We start from the raw sequence: 25,282 nt of genomic DNA on the forward strand, positions 1-25,282 counted from the left end.
TATTGGTCTCTATGGGAGATAACAAGACACCGTATTTCTTTTTTTTTTTTAGTAGATTTTCGTTGTAACTCCATTAAGTAGCTTGCAGTTCTGAGGAAGAAAATTCTTCAGGAAGGAGAGAAACCCTGTGTGCCATGATATCTCACCCAATTCGGTATAAAATGCAAGACAACTTGCAACCGTTTTCACATTACTTTTATTGTATAGGTTTCTCAGGGTACAGCATTACATTAGGTGCTGAACATGACATCTCAGTTGCATTCAAGTCCATGAGGTGCTAGGATAAGACTGCCAAATCATGGTATTGAAAAATATTTCAAAGAACCATCAGTTAAGACTATATTTTGTATGTCCCTTACCCTGACCACTGAATTAACGCACATCTGTGATAATTCAACTTTATTAGTCCCATCCAGAGTTGTTGAAAGTTGCTCTCTGAACTATCTTTTTTGTATTAAGCAACATATGTTCTAACCAGCACTAAGTAATTCAGTTAGATGTACTTTCCTCAAATGCTTGGGGTTTAGATAACCAAGTCACCTAGCTAAGAGAGAGTCTCGATTTCTTTTTAATTGAATCATGCAAAAGATTTGAATGCCATTTTTCTTCTTCTTCTCCTTGGTGAACCCTGACTGGTCTGTGTCTCTGTATCTTGGATTCTCAGTGTTCCCTGAATGTTTCGTGTCTCTGTATCTTGGATTTACAACTGAGCAGCTGGTTTTGCATGGTGATGTGACCTACAGATGCTGTCTGGTTCTGGGGCTAAGGGGGCTAGGCAAAACATGAAGGGTTCTTTGCCCTGAACTTCTGTGATATCAGAACATTAGAGTAGGGCGAGTACACACACTTGCTCAAGACAAAAACAAATCCTTGATTTATTTACAATTGAAGGCAATTTACAATGTTGCTGTGTTGCCAAATAAGTTGCTGGTTACAAGTCAGTTGCTTGTGTGCAAGTGTATGACTAATGTTCTGTTCATGATGAAGGGGAAATTTTTTATATAAAGTACTTGTTTTATAAATTAAAGAACAAATGAAGGATGTAATTAAATGTGTGGTTTAAAAAAAATCCTAATATATTGCAAATGGATCTGGTAATGATATAATTGTCTTAGTATGTAAATGAAATGTAAATGAAAACACTCTAGCTAATTTAATGATTGTAAAACAGTAAATATGTTCTTGTAGTTTTGTATAATTAACTAGTTGAGATCTTTGGCCAGTTTTATTTGTGCAAAAGATGGTATACTAACCCGTAAACAGCTAAAATCATTTATATTCTTGCACATCTATTAAAGACTTTAATGAAAAAGTTTAGACTAATTGTTTCACTAAGCAGACATTTCCCATATAATTTGCTTTGCCACATGTTCCATGTGCCAAAAGGACTTCAGCATTTTATAACTTTGTATGCTATACTGAATTTATTGTTTTGAAGGAAACCGTGACAAAAACAGATCTTATATTTTAGGCTCTGTTACTTAATGTTAAAATACTTCTTACTGCCCTGTTACTGATAAGATCAGCATTATTCTTGTTGTAAAGGTAATAACAGGTTCAGTTTGTATCAGGTACCAGGTTTTGGTGAACTTGTGCTGAATTTGCTAAGGTATTTGTGAAGCTATACAGTAAATTGACTGAGTATCTTAATGAAGTACATCGTACAAAAGCATTAGTGAGCAATCTGAATAAACACACAGAAATTGCAGCGGAGGAAAACTGCTAGCTATCTTTATTGAAAACTTTGTGGCTGGATGACTATTTAATTTTCAACAAACCTCATCCCCTAAGCACCCTGAAGCAGATAATTTTGTTATTAGATTTTAAACTCTGTACAGTCATGGTTCATAATATGTCCCATAGAGAACATTCACTTCAGTAGTGCTTTTACTAGAAATATAAGTCATGTGCATCCAGACTTCACTGAGGTTCCCACAGACATTTACAATACTGACCCGATAGCAGGATATACATAATGAAATATGACATGGCACTTGACCACTTCCTTCTTTAGTTTTGATGATCTGTGGTAAATTGCTGCAAATTTATTGATTACTAAGAACCATTGGCATTGGCTGTTCTCTGCTATCTTCGTTACCAAATTACATCTACGTCACTTTCAGACAAACATTTAGCAAGATGACCATCAATGTCCAGTTTTGACCACCTGAAATTGGAAAACAGAATTATCAGACTTGCAGATTTTAGTATATGCATTTATGGCCTTGCCTTTCCCATGCGATCTCAAGGCAGATTAGATAACACTGAATGTCAATTTGCCTGTATCGTGCAGGAAGAAATATCATCAGTAAGCAACACTGCAGAGGGAGTGATACTCTGAACCATAGCTGTCAACTTTTCCCTTTTGCAAGGAATCCTATTTGGAATAAGGGAATCTCCCTTAAAAAGGGAAAAGTTGACAGTTATGCTCTGAACTCATCCTTCATCCCATCCCAAAGTCATGTGCAAAAAGGTGTGTCTTGATATGTTGCAGTGTTAGAAACAGAGATATTAAAGCTAGGAGCCAAATGGCACCTTAAACCTAGGTTATGGGCGCAACAACGGAATGTCTAGGCACACTTTTTTATAATGAAAATACAAAGCTGAAAATGGATGAACTGCAGCTAAAATATTATGTTCATTTTTCACATGGTCTAGTCCTGCCCCTAATATTCTTCAGAGGGTCTCTTCTCCGATCTTCAGAAAGTAGCTGGAAGTGGGGAGGCAGAAAAAGGTCCTCCTTTCCTTCCACATTGCCGTTTTAATCTGAAATCTTAGGCACAGTACTGCGCCCGGAGATCAGAAACTGCTCATGCTAATGAAATTCCCTGTCGCAAAATGCACCTAGAACAATGGGAGTTTCGAACACTGGTCTGTTGCCAAAATGCACCTCGGAGGGGTGGAAGGGGCTTCCACAACCTGGAGGCCACCACTGAAGACCCTCTCGCACCCTGCGGCAAAATCATCAGCCATCCCTCTCCTGTAGATCTTAACATCCGGGAGGTGTTACATGGGAAGTAGTACATCTCAATTTTGTGTTGAAATGAGGAAAAAATGGCATGCAAATGAGGGTATTAAAAATGTGTTAAAAGTCTCCCAATACAAAAATTGTATTTCAATTTTGCGTTTGTTAGGGGAAATCTTCCATGTGCCGTTTACTAACAATTTCTACCTTCCACCCTCCATTTGGCAAGAGCAGCCAACACCCTTTTCTGTCTTCCCATTGCTTTGTGCCCCAATTTCTTCCTATTGGATGTGGCAGTGTTTCTCCAACTTGGGGGTCTCCAGCTGTTGTTGAACTGCAGTTCCCATCATCCCTCACCACTGGTCTTGCTAGCTAGCTAGGGACGATGGGAGTTGCAATCCAACAACACCTGGAGACCCCAAATATGAGAAACACTGGATGTGGTCACTTCCATATGTGTGTGCTGTGGATGTCATGACGAACTGAAAAATGAATTTGAGTAGCTTAACCAATACTTACTTTCCAGTAAAGTGGATCTGACACATGGGACACTGGCTGAGAGCTAAGATTTCCTCCCTGTGGTCCTCTGTTTTTTCTTGGTTGCCAACACTCAAACAAAGAGCAGGAGATTCCTGCACAGGTAACACCGATGTGGCATTGTTAGGCTGGCACAACAAAGTACTTTGCTTATCATCATTTGATGGTATTTTATTTTCCTTTCTGCTTTTTCCTTCACTCTGTGTTGTAGCCCCTTTGCAAAGCTTTTCAAACACAAATACTCTTGGCTGGCTCTGTGCAGCTGTTGATGAATGTCCTGGTGAATTCTGCTGGGTTGAGTGCAGGCACATTTCAATCATTTCTCTACCTTCCAGCTTGGGGGAAATATGATTGTTGTGTCCAGTTGTTGTTTCCTCAGCAGTATATTTACCTGCTGGAATGGGGTTTTGCTTGGGAACAGGAGAAATAACACTGAGTCTCCCATCTGCATCATTTCCTCTTTTTATCAAAGTAAGAGCTTGATTTTCAGGAGGTTTTTTACTTCTTGAATTATTTGTGTGGTAACGTGGAAATGGAGTCCACTGAAACTGTTTCATTCCAATGTCAAAGGCTTCTGGGGCTGGCTGAGGATTTGTAGTTTGTGAGCTCTGAAACACAGACAAATTAAAGTTTTGCTAACTCTGTAGTTTCAGAAGAATATATAAAAGAGGAAAACCAGTAAGATACCATAACCAGTGCTGGGTTTGAATGTGGAAAATACAGTTTGAAAGAGCTCCCAAGGTATGATCTATCACTTACAGTTCGAATACAGAAAATTTTTAACCACACTTCATGAGTTTATCCAGCAGGATGTTTGTGTTATCACCAACACAGCCTTGTTTAAGTGTCACTGTAACTATTGTGCCTTTGCATAATTACCACTGTTCCTTTTGCATTTCGCTTGCCTCTGACTTTAATCCTCACCATTCTGCCTTACCCAAGATGTGTATGTGTGTGTGCATGTTGTCATGCATCCAAGGTGGATTCTGATCAACGAAAGCTTATGCCATAATAAATGTAAGTCTTTACAGTTCCACAAGACTGTTTTGCTTTTCTTCCATTCTCTAGTGGCTCCACGGTGGAAACAGCCTTTAGTTCTGTCAAGTATCTCCTCTTGGTTGACAGGCATGGAAATTAATGGACGTGACTAACTTGGGCCTATTAATTTCAATGGATCGACTCCGAGTAACACTTAGATGGATTCAAATCTTGTGCACACGCCTACGCATCCTCCCCAAACCAGTTAAGTGTGTCATCAGTGTCTTGTGACCATGTTCCAGGACTTTAAAGCCAAAACCACTGCCAGAGGCATGTCAGTTTGGCATAATAGGAATGTATGCTGCCTCTTCTGCAAGTTTGACATGGGGCGCTGCGGCAGGAATGGGGGTGGTACTTACTTTGTAATAACGAAACCCAACTCCCATTCCAGTGGTCCTTCTAAACCCCTGCTGTTGCCACAATTCAGTCTCACTCCCATAACCTGCACTCGACAGTAAGAATAGGCATACTTTCTATACTCTTCCATACTAAAAATTCTAACACCAACCCTTCCCTACACCGTTCAGTTAAGGCCCCAAGCGGCAGTGAAACCAAGTTTCACAGGACCAAACAGAAAACTTCCCACATCAAATGTATTATTACACAATGCCCATTAAAACTTTATACAAATATGCAGGATTTCGGCATGGGCAGTTGTGGGATATGGTGGCCTTTTTATGCTGTGCTATTACTGCTATGCTTGTAGCTACTTTTTATTACATCCAAATGTGGCTTGAGATGCCAACTGCCTCTCTCCATATGAAGCAGGTCCTGCAATTTGTCATATATGGCCTTGTTTCATGTGCTGCCTCCATGAGAGGTCCAGTGGGTGGCAACACAACAACAGGCCTTTTCAGTGGCGATTACCCACTTTCGGAATCCAGCTTTTTAAAAATAGAATTGCCTTTTAGATATGTCTTTGTTTTATGCCAGTTATTATGCGTGTGTTTGTTTATATATTGTAAGGCACTTTGAGTTAAGTTACCTTGGTAAGAAAGTGACAAATAAATTTAATAAACAGTAATCAAAATGATTTTATATATTTGTTGCTAGACTGGGAGTATGAGTTTGTGGCCCAGAGTTATTTTATTATCCCACTGCTATACATTTTGTGGATTTTGTACTGATTAACTGAATTGTCAAACCTTGTTTCATACTGTTTGCATTTTCTCTCCTATTATTGCCATTTCTGTTAGCATCAGCCACTTTGGGCTTTCTCCTCGAGAAAAAAAAGCGGGGTACAAATAAAATGATGATGTGTGAAGTACAGCCTCTTGTCCAACTTTATCCTCCTAAAGTTCAAGGCTAAATGCAGCAAGTTTGGCTTTCTGGCAGGTTTTATTGACGACTCTGACAGGCTCAGTGTATCACAGCCAGCATCAACTGAGAGGGTTCCTTCCACTGTATCACATTCTTGAAGGCATTATAAAAAGCAAATTAGGGCAGTGGGGAGCTTCTCTAATATCAAATCCATTACCTTCAACCTTATTTTCAATTATTTTTCCATTGCATGTTATTCTCCCTTTAAAGTGAATGAAGATGAGGACTTGTTTTTAATCTTGAGATAGTATCTTAATGGTCGATAAGTATCTTAATGGTTAATAATAATTCAAAACACGTTTTACCTTTGTAAGAAACTTGGGAAGGGTGACTACTTTTTCTAAACTCAAGCGATGCAGATGTGGCTCCACAGACTTGAGTAATGTCATCCACGCGATTTCAGCACTGCTTAAGCCTTGCTCTTCAAACCAGCAAGAGCTGCTGGAAAATGTACTACAAAACATAAAACTCATGCATAGTATCATTTCTCTACTGTTCCATCTTGTCAGAACCAACCCAGTGCAGCTCAAGCCACTTGCAAACTTGGAGTGGAATTGTTGAGAATCCTACATTTGCGAGGCAATCTTGGTGAAACAATCTTGGTGAAACCAGTATGAAAGACAAACAGATAAGGCTCCCTTTTAAGGTGCTTCAGATTGAAAAATTCCACACTTGTAACAGTAAACTCTTCCAAAAAAAACCTAAGTGGCCACTATTTGCAAACTTTGGGTCCTTTGGTCTAAAAATGAAACAGGACACAGATATAGGCTACTGCTGTAATACTATGCAACATAACCAAAGCCTAAACGTGTGGCTTATGTTACTTAACTTAGAATTGTAAATAATAATATCAAATTAATTAGCCTCTAGTGATGACACATCTTGCTCTACTTAATCTTAATCATAAAAACCTGAGGCACTTAACATATACACTCTATGGACACTCCTCGCCTCTCATACACAATGACCTCTCAGATTCTTGTTCACCTACACACCCCTTGCACACGACCGATTCTTAGGTAAGTTTCGAGCATTTATTACAACGGTCAGTTAACTGGTCTGCGTTGACAGCAAAACAAAACTGTTCTGAGGATTTTTAGTAGGTCGTGTATTAACATTAATACAATATACAAGTTATGTTATATGAGAACAGCCCTCATCATCCTCATAACAAAACCCTGCAGCTTTGCCCCCCTTTTAACGCACATCTAATTCCTCTTGATGCTCAATCACCTAAACACTCCCATAATTCAAATCTTAAAAGGAGAGGTTTTTTTGTGCCTTTACTGCTGTAACACGTTTATTGGCTTAACCTATTTTGTTCTATTGAATGATCTTTTAAATCTTCTATTCAAGGGGCTCATGCAGGGCCGGATTTAGGTTTGATGAGGCCCTAAGCTACTGAAGGTAATGGGGCCCTTTATATGTCCAGCTGCCCTGTGTCAACAACAAATTGTCCCGGTTTTTTTGTGTTGGATATACTGTATGCTATATGGTAATTTGGGACGCGGGTGGTGCTGTGGGTTAAAGTTAAACCACAGAGCCTAGGGCTTGCCGATCAGGTCGGCGGTTCGAATCCCCGCAATGGGGTGAGCTCCTGTTGTTCAGTCTCTGCTCCTGCCAACCTAGCAGTTTGAAAGCACATCAAAGTGCAAGTAGATAAATAGGTACCGCTCCAGCGGGAAGGTAAACGGCGTTTCCGTGCACTGCTCTGCTTCGCCAGAAGCGGCTTAGTCATGCTGGCCACATGACCTGGAAGCTGTACGCCGGCTCCCTTGCCCAAAAAGCGAGATGAGCGCCGCAACCCCAGAGTCGGTCACGACTGGACCTAATGGTCAGGGTTCCCTTTACCTTTACCTATATGGTAATTTATGGACCTAATAGGTTATCTAAAGCCATTTGCACATAACAAAATATGTATTTTATCAAAGTAATTGTTCCAACCAGTCTGTGCAGAATGTAGGCACCCTATATATAGAAATGAGCAAACCTGTGATATTTTAGGGAGCGAGTGGGACCCATTACTTACATCATAGGAGCCTACACAGCACAAAACACTGTTGCTGTATGTAGGTTTTATTTTATTTGGTTTTTTAGCTTATATTTGGGAAATGTACATCCAGTGTTGTTGTTTTTCCTTTAATTTTGGGGGGGCCTCCAAGAGAGGGGGGCACCCTAAGCTATAGCTTGTTTAGGTTATAGATAAATCCACCACTGGTCATGCCGTGTTGCAACTCGGCTCATCACAGTTAACTTGAATCAGATGCATCTCTCTCGCGCGCGCACACTCATCAAGAGCGATCCAATCATTCCACATTCATCCACCTGCGCGCACGCGCATCCCCCCCCCCCCCGCCGCCGCCGCGTTCCTAGGCCTCGCGGCGGGCGCCTGCGCATTCGCACGCAGACTCCCCACCCTCCCGCTGCGTGTCTGAAGGAATCCTAACCCGGACTCACGGTGCTCGGCGAGGAATGGCCGAGGGGCGGCCTTCCGCCTCCTCTTCTTCCTCCTGCTGCTGGTGCGGCTGCCGCCTCTTGCGCTTGAGGCTGAGCTTTCCTCCCCGGCTGCTGCCGCCGTGTTCAGCCCGCTCTTCGTCAGCCATAGCTCGGTCTCCTCCACGCCCCCTCCAAAAAAATAAAAAACTCCCCGTGGGGAGGAATTAGGGGCCGCCTCCTTCCGAAAAGGCGGGAAGGGATTTTCTGAGGCGAGAGCTCGCTCGCTCAGCAGCCCCAGCTGGTGGCCAACGGGCCGCCCTGCTCCCAATGCGACCGAGAAAATGGCGGGTTGTGTGTTGTTTTAAAAAATTCTCGTCATCCTATGGAGGGCAAGGCTCCCCCCCCAAAAAAGGAGAGCTCCCCACCCCCAAATTACTGGGTTCCTGTCATACTGTGTACTTTTTATTTCAGAGATGTGGGTCACAATTCACCCACTTCGAAATATACTCTGCCCCTTTTGCCCCCCTCTTATTTCCTCCCCTCCTCCCACCTCCATTACTGCCTAGCTAAACTTGGGAGGAAAATCTTACCCTCAAACAAACAGGTGCCTGGCAGGAGTGGATTTTAGTAGGCCAAAGCTGCTTAAACCTGATACAGCACAGCCCTGTTTACTCTGAAGTATGTCCTTGTTTTGCTCCTTAATGAGAGTGCTGTTTAAGGATAGGTTTCAAGCCTGAAACCTGCCTTGGGGTTGTGTTCTGTGTTCAGCCCTGCTCAGAGTAAGCACATTGGGTCGTCTCCAGTAGGTCCTTCTCAAGAGTAATCCAATTGAAACAGATGAACCGAAGTCGTAGAGTCAGAAGGGACCCTGAGGGTCATCTAGCCCAACCCCCTGCAATGGAGGAATCGCAACTAAAGCATCCGTGACTGATGGCCGTCCAACCTCTGCTTGAAAACCTCCAAAGAAGGAGCGCCCACCACCTTCAGAGGGATTCCACTCCCTAGTGGAACAGCAGAAAGTTCTTCCTGATGTTTAGTCGGAAATTCCTTTCTCGTAACTTCAATTAGCTCAGAGCTGCTCTGAGTAGGACTAGAATGGGATACAAGCCATTGGAAATAATGATCATGACTCACCTGGGTCCAGTGACTTTACTGGGTCAGCTCTTCAAAGGGCTTAGGTACAGTTCATTTACTTTAGCAAGTGTTTGGGTGGGAATGTCTCAAGAAAGGGAGTTTCTGCACAGATGGAGGAAAAGGCTGCTTGAGAAAATTTAAGAACTTTAAACATTCTTACAGCTCTGAGTCTCTGGGCAGACTATATTTTTAAGGGGTTTCCATCTTTTTTCATGTTTCAGTTAATATCTGAAGTGGTGAATCAATGAGATCAGCTTGACTAATGTTTTCATACAGCTAGACAAACCTTTAAATTTGATTTGCAGATTTTGCATTGAGTTTGAGAAACAGTTTATAGATTGCTCTTCATGAATGTCACCCTAACCAAGTCTACACATGGCATGAACATTAAGAAAGCATAAAAGGAAAAGTCCAACAGCAGGAAATAATTGCTTCATTGCCTCAAAACTGCAGCTGTAAAAACAAAAATGAAAAGTGTTTTCCTCCTAGTTCATACTTTTTTTTACAGCACTGTCTGCAAGCTGGAATGTAGTTATTTACCACTTGGTGGCACCCAATTATTAAAAATACTTCTTGAGCATACAGTATTCTATTAACATTTTAGTAAATGGATTTAATTTTGGAGAACTAATATTTATTTCACGTTTATGTGTATGTGGAAAAAACTGATCCTAAACCTCCACTGTCTTGTGGTATACTCATTTGTGAGAAAGGCTTTGGGAGTAAATCCCAAGGAAAAAATCTGTACCCGCTGCCTTGTGGGACATATTTGGGAGAAATAAAGGCTAAGGAGCAAACCCTACACAAATCCAGAGTGCAGTCCCTAAGACAGTTGGATGGTGCCTTGTATGCCCTCCTTCTGGCAACTCCTGCAGCCAAGCTGGTTCCAAACATATTGCTTTCCTTTCCTTTGGACCACATCAACGAAGTCATCCTGGCAGCCCAGAACCTTCATACACTTTGCCCAGGCTTGCGCCCCAGAGAGGTCACTTTGGTGCTGCTAATGCAGCAAAAACAGTGTGAGAGGTAGTAGTTACAAGTTACTCATCTTTGCAGCCACAGTAGGCGCTGTGATTCTCCAGTGGTTTGGCTTCATTCCCAGAGGCACACTCCATTGTCTCTTGAGACAGACAGACATCAACAATATGTTTATAGTCACATGCATGTATAGCACACATGGGTTTACCTGCACTGCATGTATTTGTTTTGTAGTATTTTATGCATTACCCCAAAAGAAAACAAATATATGCTTGAAATTTGCACGTGCTAATTTATAGGTATAGATGCAATATTAGAAATAATTATTACAGTACAATTTTAATGGAAATACAATACCTAGAACATAATATGACCTGTGAGACTACAAAAGTATGCTGACTGTTGATGGGCAACCTCAATTCCCCTTCTTTCCCTTTGGGTTCTTTCATATCTTTAAACTAGACTTGGACATGACACCCCTTCAAAGAGTACATGGCAATTGCTCACTGCTGCTTCTGCCTATATGTTGAACAGTTCTCAGATGCAGTGTAGCAGAAATCATACTGGAAAAATCACAGTGAAACTGAAAGATGAATGCTTGGTTTATTCCTACTATTTGAGTCTGCATTTGTAAACATTTGTTTCTCCTCTGTTTCAAGGTAGAAAAAGAGTAACAAAACTTCAAGTCTACACATGACATGAAAGTAAAAGGATAAAAGAAGTCCTAACATCAGGAAATGAGGTAGCAATTTTTTGTAGAAGAAAATGTTAAGCTTATTGCAAGAGACATGTCCAAATGTGTTGCTTAATTTGTTATGGTCCACAAACACATTAAGTATTTTAAATACTGTATATATTCCAACATGTTTCTACATCTTAACTCTTTTTGTCTCTTATCAGCTCTCAGTAAGTTGTTGGGAATTAACAGAATTAACAGTTCTGGATATAATTTTTCAAAAGGTCATGAACTTGGTTGTCATATCAGAAGCTCAGAAAAGTAAAATGGGTCCTGGAAAGAGTGTTTCATTTCTGCTACATTTGTGAAAATCTATGGTTAATTTTGTTTTTAAAATTCTTAAATTTCATTTCAATTTAAATTGCAGTTCTAAAATCTTAGACTTTTAATGGCATTCTTATTTTGGCTATAGCTAACTTGCAAAACGCATATGCCTATGGTGGAGAGTTCATTTTTAAAGCAAGGATTAGATCATTTGAACCCATAAAAGCCCAGTTCACCACTGTGGGCTTTGGCACAGATGAATCTCAGCTCACCCCACCCCACCCACGTCTTTTTCTTTATTTTAAAAATGTTGTGTGGAACCACCTCCTGGCTGAGATCACTCTGGCCCCCCTTCCTTTTAAACTTCAGGTACTTGACAAAGATATTTCTATTTCAGCAGGCATTTTAAGTAAGTTGTAGTTAGCATAATTTGTGGTATTGCTTTCCACACCTATGTCACAAGGCTATTTACAAAATGCAAAAAACAACAATAACCCACCAGTTACATATCAGCAAATAAATTTAAAAACAATACTAAATAAACACCTGTGGCACAGACCTGTTCTTTCAGCTGGGAAAACTTGAGTGAACAAAAATGTTTCCAATTGTTTCTGGATAAATGCAGATAGTGGGTGACTATAGAGCTTACATTTTGACCTGTGGTTTTTGTTTGCTTTAAATACTGTATTATTTTGAGTGATCAATTGTTTTATTGATTATAGAAACCACTTTGTGACCAAGTGTGGTGAAATATAAAGAATGGAAATGAATAATAATAAAAATCAGGTTGAAACAATTGACATTCCGTTTATCACATATTTAACACTCTAGTGCCAAGCAAATGTGTAAATACTGAGTGGGATTCCTTGCTATTAACAGCATCTCTTCCTGTCTTTCTCAATATCCCTTCTTAAAGAAATAAGCAACATAACTCAAATGTAATGCAAGGATATGTCATGTTTTGTGTGATAGGGTTGTAGCCAACTAAGTAATACTCAGAGTAGACCCATTAAAATTAATGTGCTTAAGTTATACCTTCCCATTTATTTTAATGGGTCTACACTGAGAAGGATTAACATTGGCTAAATGCCATAGTCCCAAGCCATGGAAAACACATTGCCTGAAAGCCAACAATTCTAGAGACTAAAAAAAATTGTATCATAATTGCTGATACCACTGCTTACTACCTCTGATGTCTGCAGTTCTTGGCTTTAATCTTTTAAAAATACAATTAGTCTGTAGTTATAACTTATGCACCCTTGTAAGTATGTAACAAAGATGCTAGCTTTAGGGAAGAGAGCTAGAAAGGGAGCAGTTGTTGGAACAAATTGTAGTTCTCTTTAGACATTCATATAGACAATAAATCCAATGATATAAATCAAGCACCAAACATACTATATACATACTTCATTGGTAGACGAGGAGGGAGGGCCAGAAAAGGCAGCATGTGAAACACAGGTGTCAGCATTTGCTGAGGAAGAACTGGTACATTATCAACTAATCCACCTTCTGCTATTTGTGATTTCCTCTCCAACAGCTGTGGCATTAAATAAGAGCTCACTGCATTTGGGAAGAATTAGAGAACTTAATGGGGATAGGGGTACCACTGCTGAAGCATTGGGGAAAGACAGGGGAAGTGGGGATTTTGAAGGAAATGTTAGACACTTGGGGTGGGAGTTGGGGGAAGAGTTCATTATTCAGCTGTGCTTCTAGATTTATCAGTGGGAATTGCTATGGTTCTTTGTTCTTGTCTTTCCACTAAGGCTGATATGGCACTATACATGCACCGTAGGCTCTTGTATGGTCTACTGAGAGAGTCCTAGGGAGTTTATTTTAATTGCAGAACAGAGTTGGTGTCGACTTCTGCCAGCTGCTAACAGGAGTCCTCCAAGATAGGCTAGATAACATACGTACACAGATTCTTGTGCTAACTGCTTTATAGAGAGATTTATTCTTTGAGTCAGAAAGAGGTGATTATATACATCCTAATTGTATGCATCTTTACTCAGAAGCAAGTATACATAGTACTGCAGCCATAGTGATAGATCTCAGTTTATTTAACCTGTTCCATTGTTCGTATGCAAGAAAATGTTGACTTTTTAAGACTAGGGTGTGCAACCTGTAGGCCAATATTATTCATAGTTTTTCAAAATAAAGAACCGCTGAGTGAAATAGGATTTACTTCATAGTAAGTGTGCACAGGATTGCAGATTGAAGTTTAGGTCAGAGAAGTTACTGTTTTGCACAGGGCTATATTACCATATTTCAAATCTGCATGTACTCCTGACTTTGTTACTGGAGAGGACACCTGGCTGGGCACCACTGAAGTACTTATATAATTATACAGCGGGAATAAGGTACTGGTAGGATAGCAGTTCTTTGAATTTAAAATGGCTGCCTTTGCTGTTGATGTATACCCTTAATGGACCCAATGAGCAATGGAAGTCAGGATTTTGCTGGCAAGTGTGGATTGGCCCTTAAACAACCATACATTGCTTTTGTATTTAGCCCTGTTCCACTTTGCTCTTCCTGTTTTGCTTCCTTTGTGTTGAACTTTAGATTGCAAGCTTCTTGAGGCAGGAGTCTGCCCTCTTGTACTCTGTAAAGTAGCTGACACACTGGTGGCATACACAGGAGCCGGCTCCTAGGGGCCAGGGTCCCTTCCACCCCCAGTAAAATATTTGAGGCCCCATCCTAAAGTTGATGGGCATTGCCATTCAAGTGGTGAGTGTGTGCCACATCTTATGATCAATTATGCAGGGTGGGGTTTACCTGCCCCCCATATTTTATTCAAGTTGGCACCCCTGAAGGCATATAAATATATAAATGATCATCATAATTCACCATCTTATGAACATTTTTGGTTGCTTGTAGAAATCACAATAGGACATAAGACATTGTACCTTACTGCAGACTCTTCAAAGGATTACCTTGGTTTTGGAAAGTTCATAATAACCAGTTGGGTCTGGCCAGGGCAGGGATGGGTGTGTTGATCTTCACTTTGTGCTATGATCACAGGGAAGACTTTTATTGTATTTCAGGAAATTTTGTTTTACTCTGTACATCGGGAGAGTGGGGAAGCTTTGATTCTCTGGATTCTGTTAGACTTCAACTTCTGTCAGCTCTGGCCTGCAGAGAATATGGGCTATATAGAGAGCCATAGGTCCCCCTTCGCTGCTTTAAATGAACAGATTTGGAAATCATTTATCTAAGGATGTGGATAAAAAATCTTTTGTCATCTAGCTTGCTTGGGCTGATGGGAGTTGGAATCCAACAACATCTGGAGTTCCAAAGGTTACCCATCCCTAATTCAGTTTGAGGACACACTGAAGGTAGGAGTCTTATCAATTGATGAAGATGATCATCCAAATGTCATAGACCAAATGGAGCAAACAGCACGCAGACCTAGTGGTGGGAGGAAAAAATCCTTAAATAAGAGACACGGGGGAATGATTAATGGACTTCAATGTCTGTACACTAATGTGCAAAGCATGGGAAATAACCAAGATGAGCTTGAGCTCTTGGTACAGCAAACTAAATATGACATAATAGGTATCACTGAAACCTGGTGGGATAAGTCCCACGATTGGAATGTAATAATGGAGGGATACAATCTATTTCAGAGAAACAGACCAGACAAGAAAGGAGGAGGAGTGGCGTTATATGTCAGGGATGTGTATACCTGTGAAGAGATCCAAGGTTTAGAACCTCAAAGCCAAAGTGAGAGCATTTGGGTCAAAATTAAGGGAGAGAAGAATAACAGAGACCTCATTGTGGGAGTTTACTATAGATCCCCAAGCCAAACGGAGGACATAGATGATGCCTTCCTGGAACAGATGGCCAAGCATGCAAAAGGAAAGGAGTAATGGGGGACTTCAATTACCCGGATATTTGTTGGATGTCAAACTCAGCCGAGACCATAAGGTCAAACAGATTCCTCACTGGCCTTGCAGACAACTTCATTGTCCAGAAAGTGGGAGAAGCAACAAGAGGAACAGCCATTTTAGATCTGGTCCTAACCAATGTTGATGACCTGGTTAGTGGGGTAGAAGTGGAAGGATCATTAGGCGCGAGTGATCATGCTCTTCTGAAGTTTACTATACAACGGAAAGGAGCAGCCAAGCATACTAGGACTCAATTTCTTGACTTTAAGAAAGCTGACTTTATAAAACTTAGGGAAGTGCTGGGTGAGATGCCATGGACAGTAATACTAAAAAGAAAGGGAGTTCATGATGGCTGGGAGTTTGTTAAGAGGGAGATAGTAAAAGCACAACTTCAGGCAATACCAATGAGACGGAAACATGGAAGGTGCCTAAAGAAGCCAGGGTGGCTATCTAAAGAACTTTTAACTGAGTTAAGATTAAAAAAGGGTTCTGTCTTGGGCCCGGTCTTATTCAACATCTTTATCAACAACTTGGATGATGGACTCAAGGGCATCCTGATCAAATTTGCAGATGACACCAAACTGGGAGGGGTGGCTAACACCCCAGAGGACAGGATCACACTTCAAAACGACCTTGACAGATTAGAGAACTGGGCCAAAATAAACAAGATGAATTTTAACAGGGAGAAATGTAAAGTATTGCACTTGGGCAAAAAAATGAGAGGCACAAATACAAGATGGGTGACACCTGGCTTGAGAGCAGTACATGTGAAAAGGAGTCTTGGTTGACCACAAACTTGACATGAGCCAACAGTGTGACACGGCAGCTAAAAAAGCCAATGCAATTCTGGGCTGCATCAATAGGAGTATAGCAATCTAGATCAAGGGAAGTAATAGTGCCACTGTATTCTGCTCTGGTCAGACCTCACCTGGAGTACTGTGTCCAGTTCTGGGCACCACAGTTCAAGAAGGACACTGACAAACTGGAACGTGTCCAGAGGAGGGCAACCAAAATGGTCAAAGGCCTGGAAACGATGCCTTATGAGGAACGGCTAAGGGAGCTGGGCATGTTTAGCCTGGAGAAGAGGAGGTTAAGGGGTGATATGATAGCCATGTTCAAATATATAAAAGGATGTCACATAGAGGAGGGAGAAAGGTTGTTTTCTGCTGCTCCAGAGAAGCGGACACGGAGCAATGGTTCCAAACTACAAGAAAGAAGATTCCACCTAAACATTAGGAAGAACTTCCTGATAGTAAGAGCTGTTTGACAGTGGAATTTGCTGCCAAGGAGTGTGGTGGAGTCTCCTTCTTTGGAGGTCTTTAAGCAGAGGCTTGACAACCATATGTCAGGAGTGCTCTGATGGTGTTTCCTGCTTGGCAGGGGGTTGGACTCGATGGCCCTTGTGGTCTCTTCCAACTCTATGATTCTATGATTCTTTTCACACTTGTTATGCATTGCATAGATAACCATGGTTACAACTGAGCATGATAAGTGCAATGCTGTTTGTGTCTACTCAGAAGAAAGTCCTCACTGGGCTTACTCCTTGGCAGATGTGTATAGAATTGCAGCCTTAAAAAATGGTTTTAGCTAGCTGAGAAGCTTTTGTTTTCTAAGCTTCTGCATGGAAAATTTGAGTGGAATGCTGACATGGACAGATTGTGAAATGTGGCATGGGCTTTGCCACACTAATTCCACACTTCTTTATAGCAAAGTTTTTTTAAAAAAAAACCAATCCAAGTGTCCCATAACTTATAAGGGATATTTCTTTGCCACCTGCTGCTATGAGCAACTCATGGAATGATTTGTTTCACATGAAACCATGGTGTTCAAGTGGATCACCCATACAGTTTTCGATGCAATTTGCTTGCACGGAATTAAGACTTTTACTTCTAAGTAAAAAGGGTTAGTATTTGATTGTTGATCATAGAAATACTGAAAGAATCATAAGCTACTGTTCCTCAGCTGTATATAAGCCAGTTGTACAGATGGCGCAGCCTAAGTGCATGTTTTCACATGCCTTCTGCTGACTTTAACATTGAATTCAGTTCTCATGAGTGCTTCTGAAGGGCATAAATTTACCCCCTTGCATATTTGCTGTCTCACTTTCAGCACACTGTTTTTACTTTTCAAAGCATAGAATGACATAGTCTGTAATACTCTCTTCCCCCACTTGCTGATGCCTCCTGACTATCAAACTTTATCGATGGATGACGGCAAACAAAACACAGTCTGGGAGACGTGCCTTGGCACTGGGATGATGTTCCTAAATACAAGCACCCACTTAACCACATGCAGCCTTTTACCTTCCACCTGTTAGAATAGTAGCCTAATGTATTTCACATATGTTAGTGGTAAATACCACCCTCATAAATCATCTGATGGTGTCTTTCTCATGGACTGGAGATAGTCAGCAATTCAGACTTGCCAGCTTTGGATTGAGAAACTCTAGTCACTTGAGATTGTGTGTCTTTCTCTCTGGCATTTTTTTTTTCACATGGTAGTAGTTTTTGATCCATCCCATGCTGATAGGAATTTTATCAGTGCTGTATGTACCCTGCACAATGCTATATATTTTCATGCAATTCTGAAGAAAGCTAACCAAAATTTGCCAGCAAGAAAAGTATTATTTGAAAAGGATATACAGAACAAGCAACTTTGTATGAGGCTTACTTATTCTGTTGTAATTTAGTCTGCTTCTGATAATTAAACCCTAAAGATCAATAATAGAATCACAGAGTTGGTCATCTAATTCAATCCCTTGCCAAGGCAGGAAATCCACTGTTACAGTATCCCTGATAGAATCATAGATTCACAGAATTGTAGAGTTGGAAGGGACCCCTAGGGTCATCTAGTCCAACCCCCTGTATTGCAGGAATCTCAACTAAAACATCCATGACAATGGCCATGCAACCTCTGCTTAAAAACCTCCATGGAAGGAGAGTCCACAACCTCCTAAGGGAGTCCGTTCCACTGTCAAACAGCTCTTACTGTCAGTAAGTTCTTTCTGGTGTTTAGTCGGGATCTCCTTTCTTTTAACTTAAATCCATTGGTTTGAGCCCTACCCTCCAGAGCAGGAGAAAACAAGCTTGCTCCATCTTTCATGTGACAGCCCTTTAGATATTTGAAGATAACTATCATATATCCTCTCAGTCCCCTCTTTTCCAGGCTAAACATACCCGATTCCCTCAACTGTTCCTCATAAGGCTTGGTTTCCAAACCCTTGATCATCTTGGTCGTCCTCCTCTGTACATGTTCCAACTTGTCAATATCCTTCACAAATTGCAGTGCACTCTTACACTATAGTGCAACAAAATTGGGACAAAAATAAACTGGAACATTTGTGGTTGGAAAGTTACAGGATTTAAGCAAGAAGGTCCAGGGCATACATTGAATGGAAGCAAAGCAGTATGTCAGTCCCAAAAATTTTTCAGGTTCCAACAGTTGAAAGCAGGATCACATATAGCACACCAACTCTGCCATGAGCACAATCATGAATTCATAACAAAAAGGGTATCTGGAGGGGCCCCACAGGCAGTCTGTTCCACCATCAAGCAGCTTAGATTGCCAAGAATTTCTTCAGTTTACAGTATTCCAAATCATTTTCTTGTAATTTTAAACCCATTGGTTTGTGTCCTGTCTCTGGAGCAACAGAAAACAAATTTGCTCCATCATCTGACACCCCTTCAAATGTTTGAAAATGCCTATTGTATCATCTCTTAACCAACTCTTCTGCAGACTAACAGACGCAACTCTTTAAACCTTTCCTGAGCATGGTCTCCAGGCTCCTTCAGATTGCAGTCTTCATCTGCTAACCTCAGCCAGTTATATGCATTCCTGTTTTCTGCCTTATGTCTCTGTTTTTTCCTCTTCCCTCTCACTTTTTCCTTGTCTCTCTCCAGCCGCTCCTGTTCTTTCTACTTAACCATCTTTCCCCTTTAAAAAAAAATCCTGTTAAAGAAGAAGGATGGTTATGCCTCTCTGGTGTGACCCACTTAAATTTGGCTTGCAACCAAGTTTGAGGTCCTGACCCATCAGTTGAAGATCAGTGCTCTAGAGTAACTAGACCTCAGAGATTAAAAAGGCATTAAAAAAATGAATGAACAGTTCCAGCAGTTTAGAAGAAAACAGACAAAGGAAATAGGGAGGAGGGGAAATTTTTGGTTTATTTTTAGAATCTGTGGGTGTGTATTATTGTCAACAATGTCTGTATTTATCGCTGCAGAATGTTTTATCAAAGTGTGTGATTAGATCCAAATAAATTATTAGATATCTACCCAAATGCTACGTGCAAAACCTCAAAAACGCCAACACTTCCCCCCACCCGCACTCTCCTTACACAAAGACGTGCAACCCAACCCTAGTGTAAGTTCTGGGTTTGAAATTTTCCTTTGCCAGGAACTAACTCACTAGGTGGCTGTAGGCCAGTCACTGTCTCTCAGTGCTTTAGTTCTCCCAGGTGGGGATAGTAATGCTTACTAAACTGTAACCCTTTGCATGAACAGTGAGAGCATTTAAGGAGCTTCCCCAGGCCTGGACTTGGCTTTGCTGCTAGGTTCCCATATGGTAGCTGTGCTGAGGAGTGATTTTGCTCAGCAATGGATGGTGTGCCAGCTGCCCAGGTTTGGGAGGAAGATGGGGCTAGTATTTGATCAGACATGTCTTCATTATACAGACACTAGACTACTGTAGCATGCTTTACATGAGGTTGCTTCTGCAAACCATCTGGAAGCTACAGCTAGTATATAATGCAGCATCTCACTCATGCCAGCTTTCTGGAAAATGGGGCTTCTCTTTTATATCAGTTGCACTTCCTGATGGTCAGTTTCTGAGCATGGTTCAAAGTGCTGGTTATCACTTTAATAATCCTAAGGTTGGGAGCGAGAAGCTTAAAGCAGAAGGGGGCAGACTTCAGACTTTTGGGTCTACTTAGTTCCTTACTTTATTGTGATTTGCCTTCTTAATAACACTGGTTGCGGGTTTTTTGTGTTGATTGCTAAGATAATTATTCTAAGCATGTTTTGTTTTGTTTTGTCCCCCCACCACCACCATTCTAAGCATTTTGAAAATGTAAAAGGTGTTATGCATAAGTACTTATTTTATTATGGCCCATAGGATATTAGAAGACTTGTGAGGTTTTAGCCAACTAGCACAAATACTAACTGACTCTTGATTACAACATAATCGAAACAAGTTAATCTCTGAGGTCCACCAACTAGAACCAGGTGCAAAATGGTGGCTGAGGAGGTGATGGAGCCAACTGTCTACTGGACCCCATGTGGTATAAACAGGAAAAACTTGCAGATATAACTGAGTGGCTCCAGGCTATGAATTTTCTAATTTAGAAGTAAAAAATAAGCTTTTTTTCATTTTTGCCATTGCTGAACAATTAGAAATCAATTCTTTCTAATCTATTGCAGATAATACTAGATCTACTTGTAGAACTCAATCTACCATCTGTCTGTCCACCTCGTCTCTTCTCATATCAGCAGATTCATCCACTAAGGTACTGTCCCCTTCATGCATATCCCATTTCCATGCAAGATCATGCAAGAGGGCTTTCTCAGTTGTGGCACCTAATTTTTGAAACTCCACACCCCAGAAGATCCACTTAGCATACTCCTTGATGAAATTTTACCACCACCTGAAAACATCCTTATTCCAGCCTTTGACCTGACATTTTGATGTTTCTCTTTTTCCCTCTGTTTCTCCTGTTAATTTGCTATCTGTTTCTTTGGGTTTTGTTTCTAATAACACTGATTTGTGTTTTTAATAGCCCTGATTACAGGATTACCAAGATAATTATTTGAAGCATTTTGAAAATGCAAAAGGTGCTATGCATAATAACTTGTTTTATTATGGCCCATAGGAAATTAGAAGGCTTGTGACATTTTAGCCAACCAGATTGAATAGTAACTGTGCTTCACTTTACAACAGAATCAAAATAAGTTAATTGTTAACTATAAACATTGAATAATTTGCAGGCACTTATAATCACCAAATAGCCTTAAACCAGGCAATTACATGCATATGTCCCTATAAATTTATCTTGGTCTCTGTGCTGCAAATGTGAAGTATTCCTGTATTTTATTTGTTTACTACTTTTCGGACAATTATCATCACCCAAAGCTGCTCACATGAATAGAAAAGAGGAAAGCAGGATATGCCACCAGGCTTACAAAGTAAAGACAAGACACAGAAGCGAAGGGGAAGTCAGTTATTCAAGGCCATAACAAAGTGCTGAACATGATACCCAGTTCAGGTAAGGTTGATCTTCGTGTGCTGGGGTTCTTGCTTGATTAACAGTTGGCGGTTTTTGTTCCTTTGGTCATTAAATGGGATCTGAGTGTCCTTTCCCGCTTGTTTCAGTCCCAAGCAAACTGGCCACTAGAACAGTGTTGTTTCTGCCAGGGCATTGGGTAAGCAAGCTGTTATGTCCGTCCAAGATGTCAGGAAGCGGTGCAGTTCAGAGTGTGGTTTTAACAGGCTTGATGGTGGGGAGCAGGTCCCGCTCTTAACGTGGTACGTGTATTATTTTACCTACTGCAACATGTGGCAAGCCAGCTCTGCTGTGTATGAGGTTCCTTTGCTCCAGCCCCAAGGTGCCCTGATGGCACCACTGATGGCCACTGATGGCAGTGTAATTTGGTTGTGAATTAGGTGAACAAAAACCCTCCTTTGCAGAATAACTGTTAAGATCTGACAGGCAGCATCTGCAATAATGGTCTTACTCAGGCAAAGGCAAATTCAGCCCTCCAGATGTTTTGAGAATACAACTCCCACCATCCATAGCTAACAGGTCCAGTGGTCAGGGATGATGGGAGCTGTGGTCCCAAAACATCTGGAGGGCCAAGTTTGTGTATTCCTGGTCTTACTTAATCATAAAATAGCAAGGTATGCATATTAAATTTGTTAAGTATGGCATAGCTCCCTCATGGAAAAGATACCAATGCAAAGTAAAGCTCTAAAAAACATGGGAGCAAGAGATTATTTTGAGGAAATGTGATACAGGTTTATTTAGTACATCAGAAGAGACAGTATAACAATGAGAACACCAGCAACTCATGGCTCTCTCTGAAACAACTTGTTCGGATCAGAATAGATAAGAATCCTCAACAGTCACAGCTATCCAAAATCCAGCACATGACCTTCACTTTTACTTATCTTTTTTGGAAACAGACATGTACACATGGAATATATTGGGGAAAGGGGGAAGATGGGAATTTGTTATGAAAGTACAAGTATATAAACAATGCAATATTTTAAATGCAAAAATAAATATTATTTTAAAAAATGTTTGTCAGCTAAGGCAATTTTTGCTTTATGAAAACATCTCCCAATCTTATTTTAAATTTGGCAGTGGCAACCTCAGAACTGTGTATCTGTGTGTAGATATGACACACACAACATATATATACATGTGTGTGAATGTGTTTACACACACACACGGGGGGGGGGGGAAATGTTAAAGCAATGAATTTTTGGGAGCCAAGTACCTCCTTTTATGGAATCATTTAAAGATTGCTCCTTGAGGCAAAGTTTAGGTAATTTCTGGTCCCTCGTGGCTTAGATTTTGAGCTCAAAATAGAACATATACAAATAAGCTCTCATAACAACTGGCAACACATCTGTTTCATTAAATAGGAGAAGAACAGAAGGCGATCCCTTTGGGGTCACCAAAATAAGTGTATAAAGTAAATACCACACAGAGAGGAAATGTTTGAAAAAGGTATAGCTAAGAGGCTGGGGCTGCTTACACACCTATACATTTAAAGCACACCCCCTGGCACCATGTCTTCTCTAAAATAATGCTTGGGACAGTAGCTTACCCCTCACAGAGCTATAATTCCCATCACCTTAACAAACCACAGCTCCCAATATACTTTGGTAGGGGAAACTTATTTTAAATGTGCTTTAAGTGTATGGTGTGTATGCAACCAGTGTAGCTGACACAAGCCTGTACTTCAAATAAATATTAATCAGAAGCCTGTGGAGAAACATATATTATAGAAATATGAAACACAAGCACTGAAAATAGGTGAGTCATTTACTTTGCCAAAAGAGCTGTTTCCCCTTCAGCTGCAAACTGAGGGCATGGCTTTCCTTTTGTTACTATTCTTTTTCTTCTTCTTTTTAAGCTTTTAAATACTGAATGGTCAAAGGTTTGTGTTTGTCGTTTGGTTGATATTGATTAGTCAAACGGCAACCCTAGAAGATACTGAATTCATAACTCTTAATAAACCACCTAGAAACTGCAGAACAACAAATACAAAAAATAAATAAATAATGGCAGTCTTCCAAAGGATTCCTCAAAATGAAGTAATGTCAGTGTTACTGCTGTTGGGTCAATGGAGAAGTAGATTTCTGAGAGACAGTAAAATGCTTGGTATATATGACCTGCTTTGGGAATGACTTGGAATCTGATCTAATCCTTGTGGGGGTAGGGAGTGCAATCCTGGGCTGGTGCTGTAAATTTATTTTAAGTGGTTGTCCTTTGCTCCACATTCTCACAAACAACTGGGAAATATATTATAGTTGTTGATGAAAGCCAGGGAGAGCACATGAGAGAGCAAATAATACTCTTGTTTGTTATGTTTATAGTACACTTTGTTATAGTGTGCCTTAATGTAAAAATAATTTAAAACATGAGCAAAAAAAGAAAATTATTGGTAGAAATGTTTCAACAAAGAATGGGTTTTTGAGAAAGACCATTAATATTCTTAGAAAGTGGGTGGTATGTGGTATTTCTGCTTTAGCTTCTTTAAAAATAAATATCAAAAATTAGGTAAGTGTGAGAACAGGAAACATCAAACCCACTTTTTTGTATGAATCTGTGACAAGGAAACTGCTGGGCGAATTCACATGCTCTCTTGCACATCTGCTTTCTCCTAATTTGATTGTAAATTCATATGATGCATCACCATGTTTTGGATTTTATACTAAACCACTTTCTGATCATTTAAGGACCATTTCGAAAGCAACAGCAACTCCCCTGTATCCTGGCAAAGCAGACGCAAAATTGATACTCAGATTGTTTTTAATTTTTTTAAATTTTTTTTAGATTTTTGCAATTATAATGGGAAAAGAGAGAGAAACAACATCAGCTGACAACATACTCTGATTGTGAGTTTTGAGGAGATTTTGAGCATCACATGAGAAGGCAAAATAAGAGGTAACTGGGCTTACTAATTAACCAACATTTTGAAGTGATAAAAGTTATTATAAAGGAATGCTGCACTTTGAATTACATATAGTGAATACTCTTATTGCAGGGCGAGAGCTGGTTTTTTGTTATGTGTTCAGTGCAGTTGTGCCAGCTTTCCCTGTACAAAAGGTGTACAAGCAATATATTCAGTATGCAAAACAAATGAGATTCCTTTTTAGTGTCTTCGCCATACCAAAAAATATTACGAGTATTTAATCTCATTCTTTCATTTTGGATATTAATTGCCTAATTTGGGTTGAAAATGTGCTTTTGCCTAGTCAGAGTGGCTAGTTACTCTAGTGGATACTTTTGCATTTGAGTTTGTGTGTGTCACTAGGTCCTGTATATTTGACATCTATCTACAGTAAGTGGCTTTGGCTTGCTTTGTTACACATTGACTTTCTGTATACATTCTTTTCTGCAATCTGGTTGCTTCTAGACAGCCTGTTTGCTGAGCAATCATCCTGATTTGTCTGCTAAAGTTTGCAAGCGATGCAGACTATTTATTAAACATCAAGCAATCTTTATCCTACACTTTCGCATGCATTTTTCCACCACCTCTATGAAAAAAAAAAAGATTTACTGGCTGTTTTGGGGAAGCAGATTTGTTCCATAAGTGCTCCAAAATGGAGGAACATAGGAAGCTGCCATATACAGAGTCAGACTATTGGTCCATCTAGCTCAGTACTGGCTACACTGACTAGTTTCAGACACATTCACAGACTTACCTGAGGATGCTGGGGACTGAACCAGAGAACTTCTGCATCCAAAGCAGATACTCTACCACT

General features: G+C 40.4%; 1 protein-coding gene and 2 long non-coding RNA genes across 3 annotated transcripts; 2 read left to right on the plus strand and 1 right to left on the minus strand.

Moving 5' to 3' along the window:
• Positions 1-179: 179 nt before the first annotated feature.
• Positions 180-8,481, minus strand: FAAP20 (FA core complex associated protein 20). Its single transcript, XM_081871283.1, has 4 exons — positions 8,318-8,481; positions 6,166-6,313; positions 3,485-4,110; positions 180-2,167 (listed from the first exon to the last, which is right to left on the minus strand). Exons 1-4 carry the CDS (start codon positions 8,461-8,463, stop codon positions 2,095-2,097), a joined length of 993 nt encoding a protein of 330 aa, XP_081727409.1. The 5' UTR covers positions 8,464-8,481; the 3' UTR covers positions 180-2,094.
• Positions 8,482-8,519: 38 nt separating this feature from the next.
• On the plus strand, positions 8,520-20,795 carry LOC309347051. The gene is made up of 3 exons (XR_014158794.1): positions 8,520-8,644; positions 11,072-11,150; positions 20,710-20,795. It is a non-coding gene; the product is annotated as an uncharacterized lncRNA (long non-coding RNA).
• A 608-nt stretch (positions 20,796-21,403) lies between these two features.
• On the plus strand, positions 21,404-24,465 carry LOC309347054. Its single transcript, XR_014158800.1, has 2 exons — positions 21,404-21,551; positions 24,351-24,465. It is a non-coding gene; the product is annotated as an uncharacterized lncRNA (long non-coding RNA).
• The last annotated feature ends 817 nt before the right edge of the window (positions 24,466-25,282 follow it).

This window comes from Podarcis erhardii (assembly GCF_964252035.2).
Source record: "Podarcis erhardii genome assembly, chromosome: 7".
Lineage (NCBI taxonomy): Eukaryota > Metazoa > Chordata > Lepidosauria > Squamata > Lacertidae > Podarcis > Podarcis erhardii.

Excerpts from the sequence above, each read along its gene's own strand:
- FAAP20 (XM_081871283.1), bottom strand. The coding sequence starts at position 8,463 with ATGGCTGACGAAGAGCGGGCTGAACACGGCGGCAGCAGCCGGGGAGGA. Across the intron at positions 6,314-8,317 it reads GCCATTCCTCGCCGAGCACC|TACATTTTCCAGCAGCTCTT; the intron begins GTGAGTCCGGGT and ends TATGTTTTGTAG. Across the intron at positions 2,168-3,484 it reads CAGATCCACTTTACTGGAAA|GTGGTCAAAACTGGACATTG; the intron begins GTAAGTATTGGT and ends TTCCAATTTCAG.